The sequence below is a fragment of the Ochotona curzoniae genome, unplaced genomic scaffold, assembly GCF_017591425.1.
Source record: "Ochotona curzoniae isolate NIBS_2020 unplaced genomic scaffold, NIBS_Ocur_1.0 scaffold_2453, whole genome shotgun sequence".
Taxonomy (NCBI): domain Eukaryota; kingdom Metazoa; phylum Chordata; class Mammalia; order Lagomorpha; family Ochotonidae; genus Ochotona; species Ochotona curzoniae.
In genome coordinates, this window is record NW_024467094.1 from 6,964,803 (window position 1) to 6,986,064 (window position 21,262).

Consider the following 21,262-nt stretch of genomic DNA (forward strand, 5'->3'; position numbering starts at 1 on the left):
AAATTCTATACAAAGACCCTAGCTGCAGTGTTGTTTATAATAGTAGAAATGCCGCCCGTGTGAATGCAGCCGCCTGCTGACTGGCCGTGGGGGTGGCAGCAGGACGGCCCGGCTAGCGTCTGAGCACACGTGTGTGTGGGCACATGGCTGTTGGGTGTGCAGGGCTTTTCAGGCAGGCACACCAAGAGCGCGTGAGGGACAGCAGGTTTCTGAGTGACCTGACCAGTGACGAGAGTTACAAGCTGCTGGTAAAGGGCACGTTGCGTCCCTGTGCCTGCTCCGCAGTCTTCCTGTTTGAAGTGTTCAGGTTTCTGCGCTAACCTCGGACCCTGGACCCGCTCGCTCACCCCCTGTCCCGGATCTGCTGCATCTCCCCGACTGGCTGGTCATCTGCTTTGTCCCGTGGGTCCCACACCTGGGACACGTGCAGCGTGTGGCCTTTTCTGACTTGCTGGCCACTGTACATGTCTCCGGGGTTCTGTGACAGCGTGAGTGCTGTATTCCTTTGAATGCAGCTGTTTAGCAGTCCCCTTTTAGCCGTGACACTGCTGTGTGTTGGTGTGTGTGCGTGTGTGCTTCCGTGTGCTCAGGCCTGTCACTGAGAGCGCCCGGCTGCACAGCGGGTCCCAGTGCGGGCAGGTCCAGGCTCCGCCCCTCCCCGCACCGCGGCCTGCGGGCAGCCCGTGAGGACACTGAGCATCCTCTGTCCTGTGGACCGTTTTCATTATTGAAACATTTGCACATTTTGGATGTGTTTTATAAGACAGTTTATTGCCAGATTATTTCCTCCCATCCTCCACAATATTTTATTTTTAGATTTTTTTTGTTATAGATAGAAACTCCATCTTGAGTCAACAGTGTACACCTGTTTTGCACTTACAGCTCTTACTCTCAAGCTCTTGATGGATTGGGGCTGTGGATGTGCAGCTGTCCGAGCCCCGCTGCTCTGTGTGCACTGCGCTGTGCGGGCAGCGCTGGGCGGTCGGGGGCCCTGGACTGCTGGCGTGTTCACCTCTGCGCGCCGCGGGCTCCTTGCAGCTGCCAAGGGTCGGGAAGCTGGAGTGTGACTTACCCAGCACGTCTCTGCTGCTTTCAGTTCTTGGAAATTCTATATGGATTTACAGATTAACTTGTCAGTTTCTTAGACACAAGCACACACACACACACAAAGCAAACCTGGAGGTTTAGTTTTGTTTTGTTAGGTATTTTTGAGAAGTAGTTACAGAAATCTTCCAACTCCTTCACTCCCCGAACAGCCCCAGCGGCTGGGCGAGCCAGAGCAGAGGCGCAGCCGCCCCGTCGGCACAGGCAGGGCCTGCTCCTCGGCTGCTGCTTTCCCAGGCCCGTGGGCAGGGAGCTGGATCTGAAGAGGAGCAGGCGGGACTTGAACAGGCCCCCTAAGGGATGCCAGCGTCACAGACAACGGCTTTGTCCTTTACCTGCGACACCACGGTGCCGGCCCTGCCGCTTGGGTTCTGACAGTGTTGATTCTGATCATTTGGAAAATGTGATGTCTTAACAGCCGTGGGTATCTTTCCATTTATTTAGATTTTCAATAATGTCTTAGAGCTTTTGATGGTTTCAGATGTTTCACTGCTTTTATTGAGTTTATATTTTGTTTTTCTGATGCCAGGAAAGACAGATCTTCCTTCCAATGATTCACTCCCCAGGTGGCCACAACGGCCAGAGCTGAGCCAGTCTGAAGCCAGAGGTCTCAAGCCTCTTCCGGGTCTCCCACGTGGGTGCAGGGTCCCACGGCTTTGGGCCGTCCTCGACTGCTTTCCCAGGCCACAGGCAGGGAGCTGGATGGGAAATGAAACAGCCAGGATGCAAAGCTGTACCTAAATGGTATCCCAGTGTGTGGAAGGCGAGGACTTTAACCACTAGGCTACTGTACTGGGCCCACAATTAACTTTTGTATAACTTGTATCCTGCAACCTTATTGAACTCATATTCGCTTTAGTGGGTTTTTTGGAGTTGATTATCTGATTTGTTTTTTATAAACAAGATCATTTCATGTACAAATGAAGATAGTTCTATTTCTTCCTTTCCAGTCTAGATGTCTTTGTCTTGTCTACTTACCCTGGCAGGAAATAACATGACGTTGCCAGTAACGTGTGGCAACACTCGGCCTGCTGCTGTGTTGCTGATCTTTTCTGGAAAGCGCCGTCTTGAGTCGTTACTTATGATAGTTGCTATGAGGTTCCCATTAATCCTCAGTCAGCTGAGAAAGCTTCAGCGAGATGTTTTTGTAACAAAGGGGTGCTGGGTTCTGTCGGATGCCTGCTGCACCACTGAGGTCAGCCTGGGGTTGTAGTAACTGAGTAACTATGCTAATTACTCAGATAAATCCCACTTAGGATGTATAATCCTTCTTAAGTATCACCAGATTCAGTTTTTTGGGCACCCGTTTTCCTAAGGCACAGGCATGTAGTGTCTTGGCCACTTCTCTCTCATATTTACAACAAATGTGTGTGACTCTTGTAATCTGAGAAAAATCTCATGTGTTTAAAAACTAAGGATGAGAACAACCCTGACACCTGCCTCCCCCCGCAGGCCCAGATGAAGGATTATCAGCGGGAACTGGAAGAAGCCCGTGCGTCCCGAGATGAGATTTTTGCTCAGTCCAAGGAGAGTGAGAAGAAACTGAAGAGTCTAGAAGCAGAAATCCTGCAGTTACAGGAGGTTTGTTTACCTGTTCACCCATTTGTTCAACAATTGAGCCTTTCAGCGTCTCCCGGAGCGGCTGGGGTCTCGGGGGACTTGGGCCTCCCCGCTGTGGACAGGGCGCGGCCCCGCTCATGCTGCAGGCCAGCAGGCAGCAGCCGCACTGCACCCGGCTCGGACCCCACCTGGCTGAAGGCGGCAGAGCCGATTCACTCTCTAAGGATTCACGTATCAGGAAGACAGTGACAGAGAGAAGACGGAACTTCCAACCCACGGTTCCTTCCCCAAGTGGCCACAACACTTGGGGAACAACACTTGGGCCACAACACTTGTGGCTGGGCCAGGCCAAGGAGCCTAGAACCCCATCCTGGTCTCCTTCAAAGGCGACAGGGCCCCATAGTTGGGCCATCTTCCCCTGCCTTCCCCCGCGTTAGCATGAGACGCCGGCGTCCTGGTGGTGGCAGCTTTAACACTGCACTGCGACACCAGCTCTGACCCTGAGCCCCGAGAAGGGCTGCTGGTCTCAGGGTGAAGATTTAGCATCATTTGCTGACGTAGCTTTTACATACAAGCCCTGATCGTGTGATAGAAGAATCATTGTCAGTGGCTTGGAGGGACCACCGAGGCGCTGCCCGTGGGAGGGGTTACCACCGCGTGGGGCGTCCTTGTACACATGAAGGATGATCGCGCAGCCAAGCCCGGGAGGTAGTGTCAGACTTGGTGGTATCAGCTAACAGGAAGTCCCTCCCACTGCAAGCACGCTGGGTGCTGCGTCGCCACTGGCACAGTGAGGCTTGCGGGACACACAGCAGGCCGGAGGTAGACCCCCATCCCCAGACCCCGGCCCGCCAGGCCCGCTGTCTGCTCCTGCCTTTGTCCCTCAGGGCCCTTTCCTCCTCTTTAGTTGGACACTTCCAGGTTTTCTTCCCAATACTTCTGTGAGACTCCAGGTTCCCTCTACCTTTTGCTTTCGCTTTATTCCATGCATTTCCCTATAGAGTGATTTCACTATCATTTCTTTTTTATCCATGGGACATCAGTAATTCCAAGGAGTGTTTTTAGTTTCCCCCAAAATATGGTTTTTGCCTTTTAGCTTTATTTCCCGCTTTATCGCGTTGTCCGAGACTTTGGTGAGCTCTGGGCCTTGGGCGTGGTCAGCTTTGACAGCATCCTAACGTGCTCACTGCGGTGCCGCCTCGCCAGGAGTGGCATGTCAGAGCTGGCCGGTCCCGGGGCGGTGGGGCCTCCCGGAGGGGTCCTGGCTGGCCCGCTCTGCATCAGACCTTCCGGGAAAGGATCACATTGCCCTGCCTGCCTCTTGTTCAGGCAAGCGAGTGCTTCCAGAGCCCTCATCCCACATGAGAGCTGGGTGTCCTCCCCATTCCAGCTCCCTGCTCACGTGCACACCAGGTGGTGGCAGGTGTTACTCCAGGACCTGCCGCATGGCAGCAGAGCAGGATTGACCCCTGGCCCAGCCACCAGGGTCACTTGGGAACCAGCAGAGGGCAGCAGACGCCCCCTCGCAAGCATTTTTGCAAAAGCCATCCCCGATCTTGTGACCTACAGGCCCAAAGTCCTTTCCATTCTCCTGCTGATCCCCTACCCTAAAACACACCCAGCCTGGGGCCAGGAGCCCAGGGGTGTCACTAGGGTCCAAGGCCTGATGGTGGGCTGTCCCAAGCAGCAGTTCCGAGTCGGCCCGGAGCTGCTGCCTGTGCTACCCTGGCATGCCGCGGCATGCAGGGCGTCCTGTCGCGCTCCTGCCCTGGCGAGGGTAGCGGAACCTGCCTTTCTGCTGCTTGCCAGCCTTGTTAGCCTTCTCTGGTCTTTATTGCCTAGTGTCTTTGACCTCTAAACTGTGTGTGTGGAAAATACTTGTGGACCGGGAGTTGTAGCTCATGGTGCATTGGGACCAGTTTGTACTCAGCTCACAGTGAAATGGCTGCTTTCCACTCTGGACATCACTGTGCAGAACGCTGACCCCCGCACTACTGGCTGGCTTGCCCCAGGCAGGCTGCCCTCATCTCTCCCGTCTGCTGCTGCAGCGCTGGTACTGTCACCCTGCACACAAAACACCTGTAACAGCCAGAAATAAATCGTGGTCTCTACTTCCTTAGGAACTTGCCTCATCTGAGCGCGCGCGCCGCCACGCTGAGCAGGAGAGAGATGAACTGGCTGATGAGATCGCCAACAGCGCTTCTGGCAAGTGAGTTTCCTGGTGGAGAAGGGAGGGCTCTCAGCTGAGGCACACTTATTGCGGGGACGGGGGCCACCTAGCAGTTAAAGATTTGGAAAGCTGAGTGCAAGGCGCTAGCCCTGACCACCACCACGGCCGGGTGCATGGGTGTGGGGTGGAAGGGACTTCCTGGGGAGGCTGGCACTGAGCGGCCCCTCTTCCTTGCACCCACCAGGTCGGCACTGCTGGACGAGAAGCGGCGCCTCGAGGCGCGGATTGCACAGCTGGAGGAGGAGTTGGAGGAGGAGCAGAGCAACATGGAGCTGCTCAACGACCGCTTCCGCAAGACCACGCTGCAGGTGACCGCACGGCTGTCCCCCTCCTGGGGAGGGCCATGCCGCCCCAGGACACGAGTGACCATGCCCCTCCCCTCTAGGTGGACACGCTAAACGCCGAGCTGGCGGCCGAGCGTAGTGCCGCACAGAAGAGTGACAATGCACGCCAGCAGCTGGAGCGGCAAAACAAGGAGCTGAAGGCCAAGCTGCAGGAGCTGGAGGGCGCTGTCAAGTCCAAGTTCAAGGCCACCATCTCAGCCCTGGAGGCCAAGATTGGGCAGCTGGAGGAGCAGCTAGAACAAGAAGCCAAGTAAGAGGTCCTTGACACCATAAACTGAAACCAAAAGGCGAATCTGTTATGAGCAGGCTCGGGGCTCTGGCTGAGTCACACGGGGAGGGCCTGTAGGTGCTCAGTGGTCCAGAGAGGTGGCCTCTGAGCTCTGCCCAGCAGCTCCTCCGGTCCCCACCCAGGACCTGCTTCCCAGGTGAGTGGCATCTGGAGTGTCTCACTCTGGCCGCACCAAAGCATTCCGCGCTGTCTGGTCCAATTCAGGGCTGGCCTTTGGAGATGGGGCCTGTGCTGAGGGCAAAGAATCGGTCACTTCTGAAGGAAAAATGAAAGCACTGTCCCCTGGGGTGGGACACATCTGAGCTGGAGAGACACTGCTGGTAGGACACAGGCGTCCCCCAAGGGTGTCCGGGACTCTTGTCACCTACATGGGACCCTTGGATCGAGTTCCTTTCCTGGCCCAACCCAGCTGCTGCTGCAGGCACCTAGGAAATAAACCAGCAGATGGAGATTCTCTCAAATTTTTTATAATACCGTTAAAAGTATGCATTTCCCCCTTGAAAATATCAAGAATTTCAAAGACTGCGGTCACTTTTGCAGGGAACGAGCAGCTGCCAACAAGCTGGTGCGCCGCACCGAGAAGAAGCTGAAGGAGATCTTCATGCAGGTGGAAGATGAGCGGCGACACGCGGACCAGTACAAGGAGCAGGTAGCTCGCCACGCGGGGGCGCTGCAGCCCGGGAACAGGAGCGAGTGAAGGGAAGTGCCCTCTGGAGCGCCTCACTCTGCTGTTTCCATGGCATACGGGCTCTCAGGGGCTGTAAGGTGTTCAAACAGTGGGCATTCACAGGGCACACCATAGAGATGGGGGTGGGCAAAAGCCAGCAGGTGGGAAAAGCTTTCCAGTATGAAGCCTCAACCATCTTCCCCCACCAGTGCCCAGACTGCAGGGATGCCGTGTGCTTGTGGGCTGTCAGTCATGAAACAGTGACAGGGTGGAGGCGTGGGCCTGGGCAGGTTACACCGCGGGACCCTCGGGGCGCACCAGGACCCGGCGCTCCCCACCAGCATGGGGCTGCGCCTCCTCCCGCTGTCGGGAGCGTCACTGCTGAGATAAGCAGGGGCGATGCACTTGAGTGCATGGCTGCCTCAGGCCTAGCAGTACCAAGGGCACTTCCCACTTGGCATGGGCCTGCCCGTGCCAGGCTCAGGAAGGCCTCAGGTGCTCACAGCACATCCTCCCAGAGTGCCATGTGCTGGAGTGCCATGTAATCCTACCGCCCGAGTCGGGGGTGTCCGCATGATGTGCTCTGCAGTCAGTCATGGGAAGGTCGAAAACTCAGGACGAGTGGATTCTGCCTTTGCTCAGAATGGCAGGCCAAGAAATCCCAGGGCAGGGCCTAGCACGGTAGCTTAACAGCTAAAGTCCTCACCTTGAACACGCTGGGATCCCATATGGGCGCAGGATCTAATCCTGGCATCCCCAGTTCCCATCCAGCTCCCTGCCTGTGGCCTGGGAAAGCAGTCGAGGACGGCCCAAAGCCTTGGTGCAGGGTGGAGATCTGGAAGAGGCTCAGGGCTCCTGATTCGGATTGGCTCAGCTCCGGCTGTTGCAGCCACTTGGGGAGTGAGTCATCGGATGGAAGATCTTCCTCTGTCTCCTCCATATATCTGACTTTGCAATAAAAAAACCTTGGAGCTGCCTGGTGAGTTCCCCGTCACCCAGGCATGTGTATGTGCTCACAGCCTACCAGGCAAGGGCCATACTGCTGCCCAGGGGCACAGGGCTGGCACTAGACTCACTGTGGTCTTGTCTTGGCTCCTGTAACTCCCCCAAGATGGAGAAGGCCAATGCCAGGATGAAGCAGCTCAAGCGGCAGCTGGAGGAAGCAGAGGAAGAAGCTACACGTGCCAACGCCTCCCGGCGTAAACTCCAGCGGGAACTGGACGATGCCACCGAGGCCAACGAGGGTCTAAGCCGCGAGGTCAGCACACTGAAGAACCGGCTGAGGTGAGTGCCAGGGCCCCCAAGCTGGCAGGCAGCTGCCCAAACTTCCCCAGCCTTAATGATAGCCCACAGGAAAAGGAACAAACTCGCTCTCTTTACCATTCACTGGCAGAAATGCTCAGGGCTGGAAAGTTGGGGCTGTGGGGTCCGAGCCCAGGTGTCCATCCTGTGTTAGAGGGCTTCCATCTGCTGCTACCCCAGTGGCCAGAGCTAGGCAGGCTGAGTCAGGGGATCAAGTACTTACGCCTTCCCAGGCACATCAGCAAGAAGCTGGGTCAGAAACGGAGCAGCTCGGACTCCAACTGGCACTCATTTGGGGTATGCCAACAGCATACCAGGCATTTGCTTCCCACAATGCAGGCCTCCAATAGCCTTGAGTGTGGAGTTTCCAGCCTTGGTGGAGCCAGTGCAGTGGCTCAACAAGCTGATCATCCATCTGCAAGCGCCAGCATCCCACATGGGCGCCGGTTTGTATCCCGGCTGCTCCACTTCCCATCCAGCTCCCTGCCTGTGGCCTGGGAAAGCAGTTAAGGACAGACTTGGGCCCCTGCACTCGCATGGGAGACCCAGAAGAGGAGTGAACCAGGATATGGAAGATCTCTTCCTTCTTTCTGAAAATCTGCATTTCAAATACAATTTTTTTTAAAAGGCAGCAGGATGTTGAGAGCAGCATGCAGCGTGGGGAGAAGCACTGTGCAGCTCCTGATGCCAGCTACCTGCCAAGGCACATCCTGGAAGCTGCCTGCCGCTCACTCACACCTCTTTTGTGATCCAGTGATCCTGGCTCCCAGCTTTGGCCCCAGCTGTTAGACACCTAGGGAGCCAGCCAGATCCAAATGCTTAACGGTAAAATCAAATAGACTGGGCAGAGGCTGCTGGCAGAAAGGCCCCCTGGACTGCAACTGCCTCTCCACACTGACTGTGCTCTGAGGGCGCAACAGCAGCCTGGCCATTGGGCACGCGTGGTCCACATCCTGCTGCCGTACAGCCAGCGAGCCAAGGGTAGTTTGTACATGAGGAGGGGTTGTAAGACAACACAGACGCAAGAGCAAAAAGCCTGTGTGGTCTGAGAGCCGCACTCACACCTTTGCTGGCTGAGCCCAGGGAAGCAGCGTGTTGCCTGGCATGACCCAGGTCGGGACAGTTCCTTCCCCAGTTCGGGACAGTTCCCACCCTACAGCCAAGTGTTCCGAGGAAGGGGTGAGACCGATGGCTCAGTTGCTAGGGGTCAAGCAGCCCGAGTGCCACCCGCCCCTGCAGGTTTACCCACACGCGTCTGCTCTCTGCTCTCTCCAGGCGTGGGGGCCCCATTAGCTTCTCTTCAAGCCGATCTGGCCGACGCCAGCTGCACATCGAGGGAGCTTCCCTGGAGCTGTCAGATGACGACACAGAAAGTAAGACCAGCGATGTCAACGAGACACAGCCACCACAGTCGGAGTGAAGTCGCAGGCAGCAGAGGGGGCAGTGTAGTGGGACAGAGGGACTTACCCCGGTGCCAGCCCGCCCGGGGGCCTCTTCCAACACGGTTAGGCACTTGGCAAGCGACGGGATTCCTTGCGCAAGATCAACTGTGTCTTAAGACTCTGCAGCCTACGCGTACTGTACCCTGCTTCAGGTTAGGTACACCTGCTCCCTTTTTATATATATATATACATAACACCAAACATGCGTATTAAACAGATTGTCTCCTCATCGCATCTATTTTCCACATAGTCATCAAGAGACATTTTATAACACATGTTAAGAAGAGAACCCTTTTTAAAACACAAATTCTGGACCCTTGGAGGCCAGTAGCCGGGTTGGGGCAGCCCTGTGGTCGCTCTGCATGCTCTGTCACAGACAGACGACTTAGTTCTGTGTCCGTGTGGCCCGACTCCTCGGCCACAGCAGTCACTTTGTGAACATTGTGGAACCCAAACTGCACTTGTGTCTTTCATTTCCTTCCGATAATGATACGCTATTTCAATGAGCAAACTGTGAAAGGGGTTTTGGGACAATTAGAGGGGTGGGTTGGATTGGGGGGAGCGGCATCCATTTGGGGCTACCATGCCCATCTCCCAAGAGATCGCTCTGCCCCTCAAGTTGATAGTGTCCCCACAACTACTCTTGTGAACTGTCCCTGGCCAGGGCTGCTGTGGGCATTACAAGGGTAGAGGCCACGAGGTGGCCAGGGCCCCAGGTGGCAGCCAGCCCAGGGACCCCAGAAATGGGGCCCGGGGTCCCAGCAGGAGCTGGGAGATCCCCGCCCCACTCCCATCGCCAGCCAGGCCCTCCCGCCGACCCTGCACATTCAGCCACTGCTTTGAGCCCAAAACGGGAATCTTGGTTTTGTGTCCAAGGCCTGTCCCGGGTGTGTCAGGGAGGCCCAGAGGCCACCGCCTGAATGTTGACATGCCAGGGGGGAGTCCTTTTCCCCTCCCTTGGGACAGCGTTCCAGTGACCACGTAGCGTTCTGTTTCTGGTTGATCGCTGAGCAAGCTGACATTACAGAAAGTGCCTTAGACACTACAGTACTAAGACAATGTTAAATATATTATTTGCCTCTAACGATTTCATGTATTAAGTTTTGACTGTGCTTCATATCATGTACCTCTCTAGTCAAAGTGGTATTATAAACATTCAGTGACAATGAATCAGTGTTAATGAGAAATCCTTGACCCTCTGCAATGTGCTTGAAGACAAACCTTTTGGGTTAAAAGCTTTAACATCTGTTAGGCAGAACTCGTCGTGTGGGTTTGGAATCTTAAGTTTCCCCTTTATGAACTGTCCTGGCTGTTGACCACCAGACACCTGACTGCAAATATCTTTTCTTGTATTCCCATATTTCTAGACAATGATTTTTGTAAGACAATAAATTTATTCATTATAGATACTTACGCCTGCTCTGTTTACTTGGAGAGAAAAGCACCCGCTGCAAATGGACAGACCTCAATAAACAATGATCATCACGTCAACATGCAGTTTTGTCTTCTCACCTTCTGTTCTCCACGTCCGTCTGAGCTGACTGGAGGGAGCAGCCCGCAGCCCCGGGCCGGCTGCTGCCAAGGGAGCGTTCCTGCTCGCAACTCAGTGACTCACCGCCACGTCAGAGCGTGAGAAGTGGCAGGACACGCTGCCCAGGAGGACTCGGGCGGTACCCGCCAGGAGAGCACAGAACCCCATGTGGAATTCTGGCTTCCAATTCTAGAACCTTCTTAATTTAGGCTGGTTCTGGTAGTAAGAAATATAACTTCAAAAAGTTGGTAGAAAAGTAGGGATCAGTGCTGGGGCCCTGGGAATTAAGTCACCACTTGCACAGCCTGCAACCGCTCTTGGTACCACTCGGCCTGGCTGCCAGGCTGCCCGGGGAGGCAGTGGGCGGTGGCCAGCACAGAGACTGTAGCGGAGTTACTGGCTCTTGGTTATCACCAGCATCTGCAGGGTGAGCCAGAGGATGGAAGATCTCTTGTCTCCCTCACTTTTTCAACTAAATCTTTCATTTAAAAAAAAAAAAAAAACTTATTTTGGAACTAAAACAAGTTGAAATCCATGTACAGATTTTTTGCAACATTTTCTATGAACATTTTGCAAATCCCTCATGCAGATTTCAAAAACCAATGTATACTGCTGTCCCCAGCAACAGGGAAGGCCAGGGATGGAAGTGGCAATGGGCTCTAGTGTCTGCCTCATGTCCCAGCACCCCCAGGGAGTCCTGAGTGCCTGCGACCGCACAACTTGAGCACGCCCTCAGCTGAGCCTCACCTCGGCAACGGCTGCTCAGCCTGGGGGACGCACACAGCCCACGCCGGACTGCTGTCAGCAGTCTTCCTGGTGCTCTGAGCACCCAGCCAAGGCTGTACAAACAGTGAAGAAGGTTCCTTCTAGTTGGCCACTGGAGTCCATCCAGACTGTTCCTCCTGGGAAGCCAAGAAGCTGGGGAGGAACACCCAGAGGGCAAAGTCCAAGGTGTTCCCCAAGAGTTTATGTGGCTCACCACACCCCTACAGCACGACACTGGGGAGGCAGAAGCACCTTCACCTCCCTAAGTTCCGAGCACCGAAGCATGGGGGGCCACCTTGTCACTGTTCTCTAGCTCAGTCACTTATTTTGAACCAGGACCCAAGCTTACCTGGAGGTGCCAGAACACCAGCTCCCAGACCTGGCAGCCCACACCCTCTTGCCAGGCCTCTCCCCATCAATCAAGGTCCAAGCAGCTCTCCACACTATCAGCAGTCAGACTCTGGTAAACAAAAATGCTCCCCGGAAGTGCCACCAGGACTCAGGGGCAGCAGGACAAGGTCGGACCCCACCTCCTGACCCTGCACAGCAGCCCCCACCAGCACCATCAGCTGGCTGTTTACCTACCACGAGCCTGGTCATGCTACTCCATTGGGTTTGCTCATAACATTCACAAATTTCCATATTTCTTAACACAGGCAGCACCTTTCCGATAACAGGCTTCAAATCACAGGAAGAAAAGTGATTTACAAACAGGATTCCTCACATTTTTAGGAAAGAAACAAGTAACAAGCTTGTGGTTTCAATTTGCTTTAACCTTTGGGGAAAATGTGTAAACACCAGAGACAATGCAGCCAAGGAGTATCTTGGCCCCCGCCAAGCCAACAGGGAGCCAGCGCTTCGGACCGCCCGTCTCTGGAGGGAAGATCTGGTGACAGGGGCCTCCCCATCCCAATGCGTGGGCTCCCAGGAGGCAGCAGAGCGGGCACACCCCAGCTCACACAAGATGTGGGGTGCAGGCTGGATTAATCCCCCACTGCCACGGCAGCACCAGCCACTGCTCGCCTTTCTGCAATTTCAAACAAGCTTATCCAGACACAGACTGAGCAAGGGAGAAAGGCCCTGAGGCCTCGTGGAAAGGCTCAGCAGCCCAACTGGACTCACTTCCGGTCCGCTTCCCTGTCCCTTCCGTTGCCTGAGGCAGCAGCACACCTTGCTCACGGGCCTCTGGGTGCGTTCTCCATCCCAGCTCTGGCTCTTGGCAGAGCTGCAGAGGGAGGGGCTGCGATGGTAGACATCTGGCTGCAGGCAAGTAGCGTGCTGGCTCCTGCTCCCACCCGGGGAGATGTCTAGGGAGCAAGGGGTGAGAAGTGAGATGAAACTGCTGCCCACAGACACTGTGTCAACCCCTGGAGCAGCAGCCCCTCTTGCAGGGAAGACCACCCCATGAGGGGACCCAGCATGGAGGACAACGCTGGAAGGCGGGCAGCCCTAGGGAAAGGAGCCCCTCGGGAGCCATCTTCAGCTAGACAGGACACCATCGAGGAGCCAGAGGATGCCCTGAAAAGCCGACATCAAGGCCTGCTGCATCATGAGGTTCCCTTGTGGAGTCTGAACGTAAAGACCAAACTGGATCTCCACAAGCCCAGCCCGCACAGGGTGGCCTGCTCCCGCTCCCCTGGACCCAAGGGTGGTGTCCCACCAAGTCACAGAGGGTAGACTGGATGAGCCCCAAGGCACCCAAGGCAAAGACACTGAAACCCCAAGGGCCAGGGATTGAACACAGGGTGCCAACCTCCTCCTCGTTTCAACTGGCTAGTTCATGTTCCTGTTTGGGGTTGCTGCAGAAGACACCTGTTAGATGCCAATACCTCTCTTCCAAATGGGGGGACAAGCAACCAGGAGCCCCAGCACCTCTTGAAGACAAAAGCCCCTCTTGGAGTGAGCCACAAGCTCCCAGAGTGGCAGGCGGGCGGGTCTCCTACCCGAGAGACACTATTCCAACGATGCTGCTGTGTGAGCAAGCGCACGGTTCACAGCTCCTCCTGCCATGGGCAACCACCAGTGGGAACCAGCCACATTCAGATGCCACCTACGCACACCTCAACGTGTCACCTGGGATCTTACTACCCAACACCTGACACCCTCTCTGCTCACGGGCATATACAGGCCCTCCGGCCACTGAATCCTCGACAGCATCCATCCCACAGGCATGTGGCTCCAGAGCTGCCCGGTGGCCCCCGCCAGCCCCTGCCACTCCGAGGTTGCTCCTATAAGCAGCACAAGAGCTCATGTGGTCCCAACGACGACCCCCAGAGGCCAGCTGCATCCTCTGGGTGCCATGCCAGGATCGCAGTCTGGCCGACGCCCCCTTCAGCACACAAGCACTCGAGTTCTTCTCACAGACGGCAGGAACCAAGAAGACAACCACAATCCTCTTTTTCTGTGAAATTTATTGTTTCCACATTAAAAGATTTTTGGGGAGGGAAGTGTTGTTTTTTAACCTCATGATGATCCTATACAGCTGCCCAGAGCAGGACACCATCGGAAGTCAGTAACATGCCATGTGAGTTCTGAATAAATAAAAGCTACAAAGCCCAAGTTATATACAAATATCTTAGGCAATAATGTTTACAAACCTATGTACAATAAAACAAATGTAAACAGTAAATGCAGCATGAGTAATCAAAGGATGCACAGGACAGCCACGGGTAGTCAGCCAGCCCCCATCTTCCTGACACACCTGCCACGGCCCCCAGGAAGGGGACGGACCACGCTCTAGATGTCACCGCACTGCCAAAGGACCAAAAAGCTGGCATGGGGAGGTGGCTGCCCCCACCCCACCCCCATCTGAGGCACGCAGAGGAGGAGGCCTGGTGGCCCAGCCTCCCACACACTCTGGGCCCTGGCCCTCTGCTGCTCCAGGAGGCTGGCTGGATAATGGCGGCTGCTACTTAAAACCGGAAGATTCAGGAAACGTTTCCTCACTCACTGACCTTCCTGACTCCAGGCAGGAACAGGCCCCGCCACAGGGGACTGGGACTGGGGGACACATGATCGTGAGCTCTGCCGACGCCCAGGGGCACTCAGGAGGAGGGCACGGGTCAACCTGATTCAGGGAAGAACTTCGAGAAGATTGGCAATGTCCTAAGCACAACTAAATCCTATCAGTACAGCAGGGCGGGGCTATGAGGCAGGTGTGACGAATGGGTACGTCTGCATCCAGTGACCAAGTAATACAAGTACGTATCACCTCGTGACCCACAAAAGTGCAATCATGTGAAACCAACGGCACTACGGCAAGAAGAGAAGACAGCCAGTATTGAGATCGCGCAGAGTCCTGGGTCTGGGCGGGGCCCAGCAGCCACCGCTGCACGCAGCCTGCCCTCGGCCAGCCGTGTAGGGAGCAGGAGGCGGCGCACAGGGCAGGGCCCAGGCACCGAGGAGCAAGGCGGGGGGAGGGATTCTGGGTTGCTGGAGGAGGGCAGGTGCCCCCAGGGGCCGGGCACTCACACACTGAGCGGCAGCATCCCGGGTGCCGATGAGGGGCGCGAGGAGCCCAGGGCAGGAGGAGGAGGAGCTGGGTCAAAGCCGTTTACTGCCCTGCAGGGGTGAGCAGAGCAGAGGAGAGAGAAGGGCAGAGTCATTTACAGTCACTCCACACACCCCAAAAACTCAACCTGCTTCCTACAGCTATTCCTTTTTGGGGCCTGGGGGGAGAACCCTGATGGCTCCTGAGGGCTAAGCTATCTAGCAAGCCCCTCTCAGCCAGCTGGTACACAAATTCCCTGCCCAGCACAGGGCCCACTATAGCCAGGGGGCTGGCCGCTTTCTGGGTAGAGAAGGGGAAAGGCAGCAGGCAGAACACGGTCTGGGCCGCGGAGTACAGACACCACAAGCTGGGATGCTAAACCTAGGCCGTGTGTCTTACCAAGTGCATAACTGAGAAGACTCCAAAAAGTCCCTGTCAAAACTGTGCATCCATTTCCAAAGTTTCCTGCTCCAAAATAAGCTCTTGTAATTCTATTTCCCCACAAACCTTTTAAACTAGCCTCATATATATAATATACTCACACTCAACCCTCATGAATACACGATATGTGGATAATATACTTTAAATAACATACACATTTTATATAGAGACATGTATACATATATGCACATAAATCATATTGCTACAGATCAGAGAAGGAAAACTGAACAAGTTACTTTTTTCCCTCTGGGTTGTAGGTAAATTTTGTTTGTGACTTTACTGTTTATTATTTTCTAAAGAGCTGACACTGTACACCGAGGATTTTAACAAGAGGGAGAAAAACAACTTCAGCAAGCAAAGCCAGACGAGTAGGTTTCCTCTGCAGAGCCCCGCGCAGGCGGCCCAGGCCAGCGAAGCACCTGCAGCACGGCCCGCCCCCAGGTCCCGGCCCCAGCCACCAAGCAGGGCAGCGGCGGGCAGCAAGGAGTGCAGGCCTGGAGCTCGCTCGGGTGGAGGCCACCTCAACCTTGTGTCCTGAAAACCTCCCAAGGAAACGTATGCCAACACCACCACAGAGGCCCAGCCACCAGCACACGCCTTCTTCAGCAGAGGGTCCCAACAACTGGATACAGACTCGTGCAGGAAAAAAAAAAAAAAAAGACAGGGGCTGGCATTGTGGTGCAGCAAGTTAAGCCACAGCTTCCAACACTAGCATCCCACCTGGGTACCATTTTGTGTCCCAGCTGCTCCACTTCCAATCTAGCTCCCTACCAATGACATAAGAAAAAAAAAAAAAAAAAAAACAGAAGACCTAAGCACTGGCTCCTGCCAGTCTGTGGAAGACCTGGAAGAATGTCCTGGCTCCAGCCCTGGCCACTGTAGCCAGCTCGCTTCCCCACCCCCCCCCCAAACTCTTTCAAAGAAATAAAAATAAATATTTTGTTAAAAAGAAAGAAAAAGACTCACATTTCCTGCAGTCATTTTGTACCCTGAAGTGTAAGGAAAGTACAGAGAAGCAGGTGCAGAAAGAGACTTGATACCCCAAGCAGGAGTTCACATCGAAAAAACTAAACTCGGGGACCCCGACTCAATGGCTCAATTGGCAAATCCTTGCCCTTCAAGCACCAGGACCCCATATGGGCATGGGTTCATGGCCCGGCTACTCCACTTGCCACCCAGCTCCCTGGCTTGTGGTTTGGGAAAGCCCAAAGCCATTGTGGCCACCTGGAGAGTGAACCCATGTTTGGAAAATCTTTGTCTCTTCTCTGCAAATCTGCCAAGAAAAATAAATAAATCTTAAACAAAAACAAACAAACAAACAAAAAAAGATATGGGCCAACCGGGCGTGGCCAAGTGGCTAAAGTCCTCGCCTTGAATGTGCCGGGATCCCATATGAGCACCGGTTCTAATCCCAGCAGCTCCACTTCGCATCCAGCTCCCTGGCTTGTGGCCTGGGAAAGCAGCTGAGGACGGCACAAAGCCTAGGGACCCTGCACCCATGTAGGATACCCGGAAGAAGTTCCTGGTTCCCGGCTTCAGGATCGGGCGTTGCGCTCACTTGGGGAGTGAATCATCGGACAGAAGATCTTCCTCTCTGTCTCTCCTCCTCTCTGTAGATCTGACTTTCCAATAAAAAATAAATACATCTTTAAAAAAAAAAGATGACTAAGCTAAATTCGGAAGACCTGTTTAGGGTTTAAACTACAGCCACGCCCACCCAGAGCAGAGGGAAGCCGCTCTGGCAAACCCAACTGCTCCGCAGCAGCTGTGGTCCCACTCCCATGCACACAGCCGGCATGCTCCCTTCTCTCTTTGGACTAAGGGAGGGACTGTCTGAGGCTCATCCTTTTTGAAAGCTTCCAAGCTACGTGTCCAGGCCTCTTCTGGGGAGAAGCACAGCTCCTGTTTACCACCGTAGCCCTTACCCAACAAGCCCCAGCTATCACCATCTGGCTGGGCACAGGCGCAGAGTGCCCAGGGGACCGTCGACCTAGACCACCTCATCAACAGCCTGGTGACAGCACTCAGGGTGACCCACAGCCTGCAGCCCACAGGTCATGGAGGATGCTGAGCTACACAGCACAGTCTCCCCACCTCATGGGGGCCTGGCAGCAGCCAAGAACCTGACCAGCAGGCCACAGGGGCCTGCAAAGCAGCAGCCACAGGGATGGGTGCCTGGGCAACCCTCATGCTGGGATCCAAGCCTTTGAGGACGTGGACCTTTAAGGAACATCAAGTTCATCTCCGAGGGAAGATCCAGGCAGTGCCCTGAGCTCTCCAGGGAGCTGGTCCAGGGAAGGGGGGCCCACAACCTGCCTGCAGATGCCTAAGTCACGCTCCCTTCCCAAATGGCAGCTTCAGCAAGCAGTGCCCAGGGCCCCCAAAGCAGGACCGACTAATGGGGCAAAGAACCAGTATACAGACAAGGAACTTCTCTGTGCGGGAGGAAGTGAACTCAACCTGTGCAGGTGAGAGGGGGATGGCCTGCCAGCCTCACCCTGCACCACTCTCTTCTGAGTCTAGAAGCAGGAAATCAAAGGCCCCTCCAAGGAGACACACACCAGCCACTCAAGTAGGTCTGGGGAGGCCCGTGGCTAGGGACTCCAAGCTGGGTGAAGGTGAAAGCTGTGCAGAGTACCACCTCTGGACACCTAATCTGTGGTTGCAGGGAGTAGCTACCACGCCGAAAGAAACACCCAGGCACAGTGACAGGCACATCAGGGAGATACGGGGGGGACAGAGCCAAGCGTTCGCTATGCCAAACAGGCTCCGAAGCGCTGCAACGTCACAATCTGCCCCCAGAGGTAAATTACAGAACTTGAAACCCCTGCCAAGACAAGGTACATTAAGGTCGGCAGCTGTCAAGCAGCAGCGGAAGAATCCAAGAAATGGGATGGGCCAGGGCACCTTCAGAAACTCGTCCGGGAGAGTCTGAGCTAACATAGCAGCGACAAAGGGCGGAAGCTAAACCTGACAGGACACAAGGCCAGGACAGCTGAGAGGACACCACAGGAAACAGGGAGTGGCTCCCAGGATCGAGTCACCCCATCTCCCCACGTAGGTCAGGAGGAGCTCACAGCAGCTCAGCAGCCCCAGGCCTCGGCCCTGGCTGATATAAGCTAACCACACGTGTCTCCATTTGACACGCCAAGTGAATTTGGGAACACAAAAACACTCAGAGACAAGGGGGCACCACTTAGAGACCTCCGTGGCAGGTGACAGGGAGAGTCATGGCCTCCACATGGGACCTGTGGACCCCCACCCCTGGACTCAAGACACCACTGCAGCAGACTAAGCTGAGAGCCACAGCCACCCCGAGGCCACCCCCCCTTGCTGCCTTCCTCACGCATGATGTGCGCAGTCAGCTCAAACGGGACCCTGAGAACTACTTCATGGGCTCTAAGTTGGTTAAAGCTCAGTCAGCCCCATGCAGTTAGCAAAAACCAATTTGTTAACATCTGTTCCAACCCACACCGTGATTCAGAAAAGAAGAGCACAGCAAACAAATTCAGTTACCCATGAATAACGTGGGAAATATGACTTTTTCTTGCCTAATAAAAAAAGGAAAAAAATATTAACTGTAAATACAAATACTATTTTCAAACCATGCCCTAAAATTAGCCCAAGTCCACCTACAACACACAACCCCAAAGAAATTTTGTTTGACAAAATAGGGAAGCAGCACTAAACTAAATAAAAATCATGGAGAAGAATAGAATTGGAGAGAATTCAAGTGACTAACTGCACATGGGAAGGACCCCCATCTGGGTGTCATGAAGGCCACCAGTGCTGGGAGGAATAGTGGTTCACCTTGCTGCAGGGGTGGGGGATATGTGGGGAGGCACCACAGGCCCTGGCAGAAGTGATCCCAGACTAGACGGGGAGGTCCTCGGGCTGACAGAGCAACACCCCTCCTTAAAGGATCCTGTTCTCGGGGGGCAGGGTCTCACTGCGCCTGCAGGGCCTGAGGGGGGGTGAACCCCTGCGCACCCCCACACCACAAAGCCACAAGGCTGAGCTCCTTCCCCAGGCAGTCCTGCAGGAGGTTTCTCCAGCAGCGCCAGTCAGGGACAGTGCTGCACCCAGACTCAGCGGGGAGAGGCAGGCCAGGCCAAGGACACTTCCAACGGACTAGGTTTTGTTGTCTTCCCAATCTGCCACATCCAGTCGGGTCTGGGATGGGCCCTATCCTCCTTCAGTGGCTGGCACACACCAGCTCGGGCTCTATCCAGTCAGCAGAAAGGAAGGCCAGAGGGAAAGGTTGGAAAGCCAAAAGGAAACAAAAATCAAGGCCAAGCAGCAAGGAAGCACAACCCCAAGAGGCCTCTGCGAGCGACGAGGTGACTCGGGCAACAGGGGGTTAATACTTCAGCATGCACAGAAAGCCGGCTCAGCACATAAGCCAAGCCCCTGCGCAAAGGCTTGTTATAACACATGTTATTTTTAAATAGAAAGGGCATGATATAAAATTTGTACAGATTAAAATGAAAATGAAGCATAGTCTGACTGTTCTGGGTGCCCCATTCCTTGTGCAGTTCAGGAAATACATAAGGTTGGGGACACTCCTCAGGAGGCGGGGAACCAACAGACTGAACAGGGCCCAGGCCTGCGTGGGGGACACTCCTCGGGGTGCGGGGGCCCGACAGGCTGCACAGGATCCAGGCCCGCGATCAGCTGCCCCCTAGCCCTGCATACCCCTACCTAGTAATTCCCCTCTGGGCAACGCCTGCCCCGTTGTCCCACAACAGGAGCCACCGGGACGGCCACCTGGAGCAGTGAGCCTGAACGACAGGGCTAGCCCCCTTCAGCAGGGCTGTCCGGAGGCCTTTCCGACACACAGGCGGCTGTCCCAGCAGCCCTGGGACAAGCCTCACCTGCTCACCCACCTGAAGGTGCCCGAGGCCCAACAAGAACCAAGATCCCCGAGAGAGACTAATAACTACCCTGTCGGAGGCAATCACAAGTTGCTGGGGGAAAAAAACACATGATTTTCCACATTTATGAAGACTACACAAACTTTCCCCATGTCATTTGGAGGAAATGAGTACTGTAATGTACAAATTATCTACACACTCCCTTATCATTAGGGCACAAATGCCGGGGCACACCTGGCTGAAACATCTACACCAGAGGAAAGCCAACTATAGACTTACCCCGCCTGAGGAACCCCAAATCTTAGGGCTCAGCTCTAGTCTCCCAGCATTTTAGAATGTGCCTTTCCCAAAGTGACTGGGGAATGCACACACTGCAGCAGAGAACACTCCTTGGGGACAGAGGCCAGCCAGAGCGTGCCACTGTGAAGACAAAAGCTAGTCCCTCTGTAAATTATGTGTCACATCACTCTCCAGGACAAAGAAAACACAAGCTACTCTTAAAAAAAAAAAAAAATGAAAATTTCCAGAGTTGAACCTACACTGTTTTCACAGAAAAACAAGAAAGAATTTCTGGAGCAAGCAATTTGGAGTAGCAAGTGAAGCTGCTCCTGTGACACCAGCATTCTATATGGGCACCACTTCATACCCCAGCTGCTCCACTTCTAACCCTCTTAATGGCTGCGGAAAAACAATGAAAGACGGCCAAGTGTCTGGACCCCCACCACCTCTACGGGAGATATGGAAGAAGCTCCTTGCTCCTGCCTTGCCCAGCACTGGCCGCTAAGCCATCTGGTGAATGAATCAATGGCTGGAAGAATATCGCCCCGCCCCGCCCCCCCAGCCTTCATCTTCACTTGCCTCTCCCTCACTCTGTCTTTCAAATGAATAAATAAATATTAAAAGAAAGAAAGAAACAGAACTAATTGCCTCTGCAATGCAAGGCAGGCAGCGGCAAAGGGCCGGGTACCTTGGCTGTGTCCCAGTAGTCACCATGGCCACACGCTAACTAGCCCCTACACTAAGGCTTGTCTGAAGGCAGCAGGATCATGCTGCCCTGGGGAACAAGAACACTGGGGTGGAACCACGGGCACTGACACGGAGCAACACTGAGTGGCAGCCTCCGTCACAGCGGGCAGGCTGCAGCGTGACAGTCAAGTGGGACCCTGTCAGGGTGCTGGCAACAGACTGACGGCAGATGCAGGAGGTAGGATTTTACATGCCTA

The 21,262-nt window shown here is 54.7% G+C and overlaps 2 protein-coding genes across 9 annotated transcripts in view; one reads left to right on the plus strand and one right to left on the minus strand.

The window, feature by feature from the left end:
• MYH10 (myosin heavy chain 10) overlaps positions 1 to 10,345 on the plus strand; it is a 125,798-nt gene extending 115,453 nt beyond the window's left edge. Inside the window, exons 37-43 of one of the 3 annotated variants that reach the window (XM_041001310.1) lie at positions 2,557 to 2,685; positions 4,785 to 4,873; positions 5,079 to 5,202; positions 5,280 to 5,488; positions 6,068 to 6,176; positions 7,306 to 7,478; positions 8,772 to 10,345. In XM_041001310.1, coding sequence (XP_040857244.1) covers positions 2,557 to 2,685; positions 4,785 to 4,873; positions 5,079 to 5,202; positions 5,280 to 5,488; positions 6,068 to 6,176; positions 7,306 to 7,478; positions 8,772 to 8,916 — 978 coding nt within the window. In that variant the 3' untranslated portion in view covers positions 8,917 to 10,345. The remainder of the gene's footprint in view (positions 1 to 2,556; positions 2,686 to 4,784; positions 4,874 to 5,078; positions 5,203 to 5,279; positions 5,489 to 6,067; positions 6,177 to 7,305; positions 7,479 to 8,771) is intronic. The other 2 variants (XM_041001312.1, XM_041001313.1) reach the window with 2 other exon arrangements.
• NDEL1 (nudE neurodevelopment protein 1 like 1) overlaps positions 1,019 to 21,262 on the minus strand; it is a 46,030-nt gene continuing 25,786 nt past the window's right edge. For 2 of the 6 annotated variants that reach the window (XM_041001316.1, XM_041001319.1), the window contains one exon: positions 12,551 to 14,795. In XM_041001316.1, coding sequence (XP_040857250.1) covers positions 14,702 to 14,795 — 94 coding nt within the window. In that variant the 3' untranslated portion in view covers positions 12,551 to 14,701. The other 4 variants (XM_041001315.1, XM_041001314.1, XM_041001318.1 and 1 more) reach the window with 4 other exon arrangements.